Source organism: Trematomus bernacchii, unplaced genomic scaffold (genome assembly GCF_902827165.1).
Source record: "Trematomus bernacchii unplaced genomic scaffold, fTreBer1.1, whole genome shotgun sequence".
Classification (NCBI taxonomy): Eukaryota; Metazoa; Chordata; class Actinopteri; order Perciformes; family Nototheniidae; genus Trematomus; species Trematomus bernacchii.
The window spans coordinates 3,942,508-3,954,516 of record NW_022987609.1 but is presented as its reverse complement, the minus strand read 5'-3'; the positions used below and the strand labels follow the sequence as shown (position 1 = coordinate 3,954,516).

At 41.0% G+C, this 12,009-nt stretch overlaps 1 protein-coding gene across 1 annotated transcript in view; it reads left to right on the top strand.

Annotated features, from left to right (window-relative positions):
* The window catches only part of ptk6b (PTK6 protein tyrosine kinase 6b), a 29,696-nt gene extending 18,150 nt beyond the window's left edge, over positions 1-11,546 (top strand). Inside the window, exons 5-8 of the mRNA XM_034131819.1 lie at positions 3,961-4,122; positions 8,400-8,581; positions 8,672-8,825; positions 9,999-11,546. Of these exons, the coding sequence (XP_033987710.1) occupies positions 3,961-4,122; positions 8,400-8,581; positions 8,672-8,825; positions 9,999-10,180 (680 nt within the window). The 3' untranslated portion in view covers positions 10,181-11,546. The remainder of the gene's footprint in view (positions 1-3,960; positions 4,123-8,399; positions 8,582-8,671; positions 8,826-9,998) is intronic.
* The last annotated feature ends 463 nt before the right edge of the window (positions 11,547-12,009 follow it).

Here is a 12,009-nt window from a genome sequence, read left to right as displayed (position 1 = left end):
GAACTGTGTTAGCGTGTTAGACAAAAAGTGTGTATGTGTGTGTGTCTCTGTGTGCTTGTGTGTGTGTGTGTGTGTGTGTGTGTGTGTGTGTGGGCTGTGCAATTAATCATATTTTAATCGCAATTACGAAACAACATAATCGATTATTTTGCTTTGCTAGGTTGTGACAGTGCACTACAACATATTTGATTAATTAATTTGTCTAATTTATTTTTATTTATCATATTTGTATATGTTTAGTAGCTTGTGGAAGTGCGCTCCAAAATATTTGTTGATCTTGTTTATTGGTATTTATTATTTTTGATATTATTTATTTAAATGTATCATTTATTTTATTTATTTTTTCAGTTGAATTATACGTTCAGGGTAATCAACAGTTAAAAAGATACTGTCCAAATTTTTATTTGTTTTAAAGTTCAATAAATGGATGTTTTCAAAGTCAATTAATAATTGTATTTAATAATTGTGATATCAATTATTGACCAAAATAATCGTGATTATGATGTTTGCCATAATCGAGCAGCCCTAGTGTGTGTGTGTGTGTGTGTGTGTGTGTGTGTGTGTGTGTGTGTGTGTGTGTGTGTGTGTGTGTGTGGTGTGTGTGTGTGTGTGTGTGTGTGTGTGTGTGTGTGTGTGTGTGTGTGTGTGTGTGTGTGTGTGTGTGTGTGTGTGTGTGTGTGTGTGTGTGTGTGTGTGTGTGTGTGTGTGTGTGTGTGTGTGTGTGTGTGTGTGTGTGTGTGTGTGTGTGTGTGTGTGTGTGTGTGTGTGTGTGTGAGAGAGAGTGACAAGAGCTATATTCAGAGCTCTGCTGCCTTGGCTACAATCTTTCATCGTTGCTGTTGTATGATTGGTGTTTAACTACGGTATTTAGCGTCTACAGCACCTCCGCTTTTAGGGTTGACGTAGACCCAAACGTTGCCCGGAGGTCCCAATGTGTTGTTGCGGGAGCTGCTGCACTAGCTAACGCTGCACTAGCTAACGCTACATTAGCCAAACAAACGCTAATTTATTTTGCAAAAGGTGCAGCGGGCTTTAAACACGTTCCCCTCCCCTGGTTTCAACCAAGCACTAAATTCGATGTTTTCCAACCAATAACGGTTGAACTTACACTTCCCCATATTTATTCGAAGATACATGAGTTTCTGTCTGCCGCGAGCTGAAGCTTGGTTGCTAGGTTACTAGCTGGGTGTTCTCCAATAAGGGGCCGGCGGAAACAAAGTTAGTGATTACTGGTTCCATGTTGATTTATTTCAATACAAATTGTTGGGGGGAACTGAAAGGCTATTACCATACTGGTTACTTTGCAGCCCGGACATTTCCCCCAAAACACATTTAGACGCTATCGCAACACAGAAGTACCTTTCAAATCCGATCATTTTTAAGACCTTCTAAATCATATTTAAGACCTTTCTTATTTTTTTGGCCATATTTAAGACCTTTTTAAGGCCTTAAATTCATATTATCAAATTTAAGACTTTTTAAGACTTTTTAAGACCCCGCGGGAACCCTGTTTTTAAGGCCTTCAATTCAGATGATCAAATTTAAGACTTTTTAAGACTTTTTAAGACCCCGCGCGAACCCTGTGCTAAAACACATTAGACACGTTGCAAACACACGGCTAATAAAAGCTAAGTTAGCATCTCATCCACACACTATCATAGCTTAACTTAGCTAACTAGCTAGCATTAGCTCAATTCCTGAACAACATAGAAACTAAAAACGGGACATCAAGACTCATTAACACACTGACTGAGCAGGACACTATGCATACAATCTTATAACATTACCAACACTAAAGATCTGCATATATGCTCACATTCTTCACGAACGCATTCTCTCTGTGACGATGGTAATTATGCATGTGACGATGCGCAATAATGTCCTGAACGCACATGTGTAACCAGCTCGAAGACCCGTAGCTGAACTACTTTAGCTGTCCCTAAATGTGCCTGACTAAAACACGAACGATATAATGCAGATCAAGGAGAACAAGGGGAATTTACAAGACATAGACTAACTGTGGTTACATTACTAAACTAGCTCATCATCGTCACCAGTCAGAAAATGTCCGTTAGCCGTGGGGCTAGTTTTCGCTATGTTAAACTCCATTGACTTATGCTAAAATGTTAGCGATCTAAAGGTCCGCTATTTTTGGCTGTTTTGGGTCGACTTCAGTTGACTGTAACATCGAAAATCTTCGAAATTGAATGTTCACAAAGCTGCGGACCGGTTATACACTCATACACGAGGGAACTAACATAGCTAATTTAACTAACGTTAGCTAATGTAGCTGGTGTAGTGCCGAGAGACGGGACATACGGATTAAGCAACTAGACTACTTATAGTGTACATGCAGAATTATTTCAATTTAAAATAGTTTTAAATGCTCACACACATACCTGACTCTGGTGCTGTATTTTCCTCTCGTTTCTTTTTAATTTTCCGTTTCGAAGCACCTGATGAATGCTTTCTCTTTGACACTCAGCGACAGAATCAACAGACAGAGGCAGCAACGCAGATTTGAATCTGCCAATCAGATCAATCTATTGCTGGAGAGGGGGGGGGGGGCTCCCCGAAATCAGCCGGAAGTGGCGCATTGGAATACTGTTTGGGCTGTCTGCCGTGGGTGCGTTCCACTCCAAATAGCCGGTCGGCCGTAATATATGCATAGATATATATGCGTGCATATATTCATATATATATGCGTGCATATATGCATATATATATATTTATATGAATATATATATGCACGCATATATGCACGCATATATGAATATATATATATGCGTGCATATATGCACGCATATATGAATATATATATATGCGTGCATATATGCATATATATATGCGTGCATATATGTGTGTGTCTATATATATTTATAAACTGTATATTATTTTCCATCATTCAATGGACAATTTGTACTTTTTTTATATGTAGGCTACCATCAAACATATGTTCATATATAAAGTGGGTAACTATACAAAACGAAGTGAGATAACTGTTTATGAATATCTGTTCAATTTTATGTAAACTCATGAAAGATAAATGAGTGTTTCAATAAAACTATTACATATAAATGTATAGTGCAGTTTTTGTTTTCATTGCAATATTTTTTTTTTATATGTATCAATATATAGCCATACATGGTCCATGCATATATTGCAATATATTTAAAAATATAAGGACTACTTTCCCATATATGGAAATGTATGATCCAATATATTGTATTATATTTACCAATATATTACAATATATTTTTGTTTCATAAGGGCCTCCTGATGTTGTAAAGAGTGTATCTGCAGCAGCGGGTTGTAGCAGCGATGTTTGCAGTGAAGGACAGTTTGTTATCTAGGGTCACACCCAGATTCCTTGCAGTCTGAGTCGGGGAAACAACAGAGGGGCCGATGTTGATTGTTAGGTCAAGAGTGGGACAATCTTTTCCTGGAAGAAAAAGCAGTTCAGTCTTGTCAAGGTTGAGCTTGAGGTGGTGAGCAGACATCCACTGAGAGATGTCCGCTAGACAAGCAGAGATGCGTGCGACGACCTGGGTCTCTGAGCGGGGAAAGGACAGAATTAATTGGGTGTCGTCAGCGTAGCAGTGGTATGAAAAACCATGCGGGCTAATGACTGATCCGAGCGAGTTTGTGTACAAGGAGAAGAGGAGGGGACCAAGAACAGAGCCCTGAGGGACCCCTGTAGTTAATTGACAAGGGTCGGACTCGGTTTGATGAAGATACAAAGATATACAAATAAAGCAGTGCTTCATGATTTATCTTTTTTGAAAGACTATAAAATCAGGAAACCACCAAACATAGTGAATCCCATCGTTGGTTTAAGTGTGGTATATGTGTCCAACGGTTAACATGGTTTCCTTCTCTTCCTCTTTTCTCTTTATTCCTCTTTTCTGTTTCACACGCTTTTAATTCTCTCTCCATCTGTCGGCCTGTTTCTCTCTCCAGACTCTGAGTTGAACCACCGTGAGTTTCAGAGGGAAGTGCAGATCCTGAAAAGTCTGCGCCATCGTCACCTCATCTCTCTGTTTGCCACCTGCACGGCCTCGGCTCCGTACTACATCATCACCGAGCTGATGGAGAAAGGCAGCCTGCTCAACTTCCTCAGAGGTAAAACCCTCACTGTGGCACATACTTCTGTCTTTACGGAAGAAATACAGAGCTTTATACCCCAGAGTGTGAGCTTTATACCCCAGAGTGTGAGCTTTATACCCCAGAGTGTGAGCTTTATACCCCAGGGTTAAGGTCAAGGGGTTAAAGATTGTTCTTCTGGCTCGAAGGTTTTTGTAGGTATAAACTACATTTTCAGTATTTCAAATTTTAATTTATAACTATAACACCTGAACTTTTGAAACAACATCCATAACATTAATCTAGCTGCAATTTAGAAATTATTTATCTAATATATCATATTCAATCACTTGCATACTGTATAGACTCTTATTGCACTATTTCACTTTTTTACTATTTTTAGGGTCTGAGACCATAGGTCGGCGAAGACCCTATTGAAATCGGTCGCTGCGCGACCGATAAACCTGCTAAAAACACCCAAAAACAGGGAAAACGACCGGCAAAAGCACAGAAAAGGTTCGGAAATAGTGACGGCAGATAGTCCGCGCGAGCCCACTCACGTGGGCGAAGCCCACGTGAGTGCAACTCGCATAATTAATATCGTTACGATCAATTTAGTCGCTCGCGAAGCGAGCGATAACCATGCAAAACCCACTAAAAACAGGGGAAAAGACGGGTAAAAGCCCATTAAAAGTGGCCTAAATCATGACAGTAGGTAGCCCACGGCCTACAGTGACGTGGGCGTAGCCCACGTCACTGTTAAACTAGCACATTATTGATATTGGTCCGATTATTTATTATTATTATTCTGATTCTTATTTTAGAACATCGCGCGCACTTTTGAGCCCCGCCACATATGTGAAAACTCAACAAATTTTGCACACGCGTCAGAAGTGCGCAAAATTGCGATGTGTAATTGGTCCCGGAACTTAACGTCAAAAATTGCGTAGGCCACGCCCACTTCCGTTTTTAACGTTAACTCCCCCTACTTTAACTTTCACGTAACCGAACGAAACTCGCTAAGCCTATCTAAGGTGCGGAGACAAACAAAAAAGCCTCTTGGAGGGGTATAAAATAACGTACAGGAAGTCGGCCATTTTGAATTTGGCGTCGAAAAAGGCGTCAAAAAACGCCATTTATCGCGTTTTTCGTCCTCCGCGCAAAATCTATCTTCTCCCAGGGACTTTACCCGTACGACTCGAAATTCGTCAGGTAGCATCTCCAGACATTGGCAATTTAAAGTTATCACGGAAGTTTTTTTCTTTCGCACGGCGCAGCCGTTATTTGGCGCCAAAGTTCGCGTTCGCTCGATGCTAGGCCCATCAAACGCCATGGAACACGATGATGTCATAACACCAACTGACATGCTCACAACGCCACCAAAACTTCACAATGTTGTCTTAAGTCAATGGAAAATGCTCCAAACTGCACCAGACTTCAGATGACAGTTAATGGTCCGGCCCTCAACACATTAATATGACAAAAGTGAGTTTTCCTCAAAAGCTGTTGCCATGGCAACGAATCCCTCGCCATAAAACACGGTGTCGCCGTAAATCCAATGGACACGGTCCCATCGTCCCCCAATCTTCACTTTTATATCACTGGTCCATGACTCAACAGCTCTACGTGAAATCTGAGATCTCACCATATGCCGTTTCCATGGCAACGCATTCCTCGCCATAAAACACGGTGTCGCTGTAAATCCAATCGACACGGTCCCATCGTCCCCCAATCTTCACTTTTATATCACTGGTCCATGACTCAACAGCTCTACGTGAAATCTGAGATCTCACCGTATGCCGTTTCCATGGCAACGCATTCCTCGCCATAAAACACGGTGTCGCTGTAAATCCAATGGACGCGGTCCCATCGTCCCCCAGTCTTCACTTTTATATCACTGGTCCATGACTCAACAGCTCTACGTGAAATCTGAGATATCACCGTATGCCGTTTCCATGGCAACGCATCCCACGCCGTAAAACACGATGTTGTCTTAATTCAATGGAAAAGGTTCCAAACTGCACCAGACTTCAGATCATGGCTACTAGTCCGGCCCTCAACAGCTCTACGCGTATTCTGGGATGTCATCATATGCCGTTTCCATGGCAACGCATTCCTCGCCATAAAACACAATGTTGTCTTAAGTCAATGGGAAATGGTCTAAACTGCACCAGACATCAGATGACAGTTAATGGGTTAGGGTTAGGGTTAGGGTTAGGGAATTTGAGATCTCACCGTATGCCGTTTCCATGGCAACGCATTCCTCGCCATAAAACACGGTGTCGCTGTAAATCCAATGGACGCGGTCCCATCGTCCCCCAGTCTTCACTTTTATATCACTGGTCCATGACTCAACAGCTCTACGTGAAATCTGAGATATCACCGTATGCCGTTTCCATGGCAACGCATCCCACGCCGTAAAACACGATGTTGTCTTAATTCAATGGAAAAGGTTCCAAACTGCACCAGACTTCAGATCATGGCTACTAGTCCGGCCCTCAACAGCTCTACGCGTATTCTGGGATGTCATCATATGCCGTTTCCATGGCAACGCATTCCTCGCCATAAAACACAATGTTGTCTTAAGTCAATGGGAAATGGTCTAAACTGCACCAGACATCAGATGACAGTTAATGGGTTAGGGTTAGGGTTAGGGTTAGGGAATTTGAGATCTCACCGTATGCCGTTTCCATGGCAACGCATTCCTCGCCATAAAACACGGTGTCGCTGTAAATCCAATGGACACGGTCCCATCGTCCCACAATCTTCACTTTTATATCACTGGTCCATGACTCAACAGCTCTACGTGAAATCTGAGATCTCACCGTATGCCGTTTCCATGGCAACGCATCACTCGCCATAAAACACGATGTTGTCTTAATTCAATGGAAAAGGTTCCAAACTGCACCAGACTTCAGATGACAGTTAATGGTCCGGCCCTCAACAGCTCTACGTGAAATATGAGATCTCACCGTATGCCGTTTCCATGGCAACGCATCACTCGCCGTAAAACACGATGTTGTCTTCATTCAATGGAAAAGCTTCCAAACGGCACCAGACTTCAGATGACAGTTAATGGTCCGGCCCTCAACAGCTCTACGTGAAATCTGAGATCTCACCGTATGCCGTTTCCATGGCAACGCATCCCACGCCGTAAAACACGATGTTGTCTTAAGTCAATGGAAAAGCTTCCAAACTGCACCAGACTTCAGATGACAGTTAATGGTCCATGACTCAACAGCTCTACGCGAAATCTGAGATCTCACCGTATGCCGTTTCCATGGCAACGCATCCCACGCCGTAAAACATGAAGTTGTCTTAAGTCAATGGAAAAGGTTCAAAACGGCACCAGACTTCAGATGACAGTTAATGGTCCGGCCCTCAACACCTCAATATAACAATAGTGAGTTTTCCTCAAAAGCTGTTGCCATGACAACGTATCCCTCGCCAAAAAACATAACTCCAGTTAACATGCTCCAAACGGCCCAAAACTTCACAGGTTTTATACCGATGCAGCCCTCAACATATCTAGGCGTATTATGTGTTGTCATCAAATGCCGTTGCCATGGCGACAGATCACTCGCCATCAAACACAATGTTTATGATACTGCTGTAACTCGTACGTATGTATGTACGTTGTCCGATCGGCCTGAAACTTCCCACGTTTGCCAACGGCCGAGTCCGGAAAACTCCTGCATGATACCTCGACGTGCGGACAACAGCCTGCGGAGCGTCGAAGACCCGCTCAACGCTGCTTGCAGCTTTAATTCTTTTTGTATTTATTTGCACTATTTTTTTCTGTTTTTTCTGTTTTATTGTGTTGCACTGTTGGAGCCTGTGACCTAAGATTTTCATCGTCATAACTACACTGTAGCTATGTACGCATGACCAATAAAAGCCTTGAACCTTGAATAACTATATAAATATATGATTTAAAAAATGCACATGCACCTTAAGGTTATTTTAACTCTATGTAACATCTTGATTCTAAGTTTTTATCGCACTGCACTAGATAGCGTTTCAGCATTGACATTGTTATTTGCTTATATGCAAATAAGAACAAATGACCTAAAACCCGTCATGCCTGTCTGCATACCAGTGATTTGCTACTTGATTCAAAAGGAAAAAACACAATGTGCCAAGATTTAGCTTTAGCATCTAGCATTTAGATGTAGCATCTTAACTGTGCCAACAAAGTGCACCAGATTGATGCATTTAATGTTAAATATACAACATTTATGGTGAAAAATAACTAAATGTTTGCAATATTGTGCAGCCCTAGTTTTAAACTATATTTGTTCTTTTTATTGTTTCAGGTCCAGAGGGGCGTAATCAAGACATTGCGGCCCTCGTTGACATGGGAGCCCAGGTGGCTGATGGGATGTCGTACCTGGAGCAAAAGAACAGCATCCACAGAGATTTAGCGGCTCGAAATGTCCTGGTGGGGGAGGACTACATCTGTAAGGTGGCCGACTTTGGACTGGCCAGAGTGATCAAGGTAAGGGAGGAGGAGGAAGGGTTATAAAGAGTCTTTTCTGAAGTCAAATCAAGCGGGCAGTTTGTTTAAGACAAAGCATTTGTCCTCCAGGAGCCTTTCTACATCACAGAAGATAAAAAGATTCCCTACAAGTGGAGCGCTCCTGAGGCCATCAGCCACGGGAAGTTCTCCAACAAGTCGGACGTCTGGTCTTTCGGTGTCCTGCTTTATGAGATTATCACATGTGGAGGCACTCCTTACCCAGGTTGGTGGAATAACATGTAGCAAAACTATCATTTAAAGCCATTGCCCCTGTGTTTGTCACAACCCTAATGCTCACATTTGTTGATGCCTCTTAGGGGGGTGCAGCGGGTCTATCTAATGCACATGTGTCAAACTCAAGGCCCGGGGGCCAAATCAGGCCCTTGGTGGATTTAATTTCGGCCTGCAGGATAATTTTTAATTACTATTAGATCTGGCCCGCCGGTATATTGCACGCACACCTTCACTCAACTTGAGGATTTCCTCAGCTCAGAGCCTGACCCCAAACATTGATGAACTTGCACCCAAGATGAGATGCCAAGTATCTGGTTGAACTAGCATCACAGAGCAGCAAACTGAGTTTCCTTCTGCACTTTCTTTCTTGAGACAACAGGGCATGTTTGGTTTTTTCTTTGAGGGAAATGGTTTTATTGAAGCTGTTGTTGGCCTGTGGAAAAATGTAATCATAAGAAATGACTCCGGAAAAGCTGCAGATAGTGCCATAAGAAATGAATGCAACTGATTATGTAATGTTTAATGTTGAAAAACAATAGGCAATAATTTAAGCTTTGTTAGTTCCAGGTTTAATATGTGCAATAAGTTAATTTCAATAAGTTTTGCAATAAACATTTAACCAGTCCGGCCCTCGACTAGTACCGATTTTTTTATTTTGGCCCACTGTGTATTTGAGTTTGACACCCCTGATCTAATGCAAACGTGGCAGGAAATTACACAGACCGAATCCAGAATTTAGTCTTCAAAGTATTAACCCCACAGCCCTAATACCATTACTAACCTTACAGAAAATATATGTTGACTTTAGTAACTCTCTCAACACATTCTGCTCATTTTAAGGTTCACAGTGCTTGAATATAATTAAAGATGATGAAATAAAGTAACAATTTCCCTACAAAGATGAACCATTTTGGGGAACTGAAAGTAAACAACCATGTTTAGCATTTATATTTATATACTTTTGTGGTTTAGCAGTGACATGTACTGTATAGTTACTGTGTGAATGATGGAGATACGTCTGCAGTACTTGCTTTTGAAAGTTTCACAACCTAATAACAACTAAAGCTTGCACAAGAGTACATTTAGGAGGCCTCCAGGTGTATCTAGAGGTCTTTTAAATGGATATAAATGACCTCTCATCACCATTTCTCCTCTCCCTCAGCCTTTAACAACCAGGAAGCCTACGAGCAGGTGTCAAACGGCTACAGGATGCCGGCGCCGTCCAACTGCCCCAACTTGCTCTATAAAATCATGCTGCAATGTTGGAGCTTCGAGCCTGATGACCGGCCGGACTTCAAGACCGTCAAAACCAAACTGGACAGCAGCTTCTATGAGTTGGAGTGATTCTTCAGGCTTTTGCATGAAAGGACATTGATTGTGTGTGTGTGTGTGTGTGTGCAATGTGTAAACCTACAAAGCCTGATGTATTTTTATTCAGTCCACAAGGCCTGCAACTATTAATTATTTCCATCATTGAATAATCTGATGATTTTTTGTTTTTTTTAAAAAGCTGAAACCTTTTGAAAAGAAGAATTAGTCATTTTAAAGCAAAAATAAAAGAAATCTCTTCAGCTTGTGAGCATTTGAAGTGTTATCTAGTTGTATGTAACAATATATTGTAATATCTTTAGGTTATGGTCTACTTGTAAGATAAAAAATACATTCAATATGTTCATTTGAGCTCTAAAGGGACCCTAAACTCAGACTGTGTTGCCAACAGTTTCCCGTTTCTTCAACTAATATGTTGCGTCATGACAACCTCAAAAGCATTACAGAGAAATACACCACAACCTCAAAAGCATTAAAGAGAAATACACCACAACCTCAAAAGCAGCAACCTTGTGCAAAATATTTTGTAAAGCATTAAACAAACTCATTTTGCAAGATCAAATGTCTCACTTGTTAAACTCTGTAGCTGTCTGCAATATAAACCTTTGACCAGCAAGGGGCAGCGCAGTCACATCTGAAGATTGTCTTGCCTTCTTTTCTAATAAGTGATGTTTTTATTGCACAAATGACTCCTAATTGCTTTCCTACAGAACAAACCCATCCAGTATTTCAACAGTTTCTCTCAAAAACAACCAAAATCTAAGCTACTATAAACTGGAATTTGGATAAGAAGTCACATTAATCTACCTTTGCCATCTTAAAGACAGTTCTTGCATCAGTAACAAATCAGCACTCCTTGAAACAAGCAATGAGACCAAAGAGTCATTATTGTATTCAAAAAGGTTGCTTAAAGTTGTGTGATATGAATGTATTTCTTCTTCCTTAATCTTAGGAAGGCTTATAGGGTCCCTGAACTATCAATAATAAACTACTTTATCAACTATATTTGAACATATTTTGATTTACAGTATTGTCCCATTTTGTAACTAGTTCTTTTAAATTGTCAAAGTGTTTTATCATCTATGTTGCTGATGAAACGCACTGCAACACCTTCACCTTATTTTTAGAGTCAGACATGTAACTGATTCACTGCAGCAGCAGAAGGACTGTCTGACTTTGGACTCTTATCAAACTCCCGCCTCACCCAAACAACTTCTGTGAACGTTTCTGCAGTGAAATCTGATGCCACCACAACGTGACTCACTGCATAGGGTCCTCTGTAGAGGATACCTTTTGTATTGTACCTGTTTTTGTGCCATTTAATATGCAATGACGTTCTGAATCTATAACTAATGTAATAATAATGACTATGTATTGAAAAGTGTGTGTCTTTTATTGCTCACCTTCAGATTATTCAAAAGAAAACATCCAAGGAACAAATGTAGGTGTTTCTTTTAACTAACTTTGCCAAATTGAGTCTGTAGATTGATCCTAAATTGACCAAAAGTTAGTATAAGACAATACGTATTGGCATTTTAAACATCACATTTCAGGGAAATGTTAAGATACTTGTATAAATGTACGAAATATTGTGAAACTAAATGGTTATATCCTCTTTACCCTATTCCCCTGTAGTGTGTCGCACAACACGATTGAAGTTTTCTTCTCAGACTCTGAGCCAGAAGTCTCCACTTCAGCAGCACGTACAGACTCTTTCCAGTTTCCTTCATATGTATATCCAGGAGGTTATTGTTTGTGTGTGTGTGTGTGTGTGTGTGTGTGTGTGTGTGTGTGTGTGTGTGTGTGTGTGTGTGTGTGTGTGTGTGTGTGTGTGTGTGTGTGTG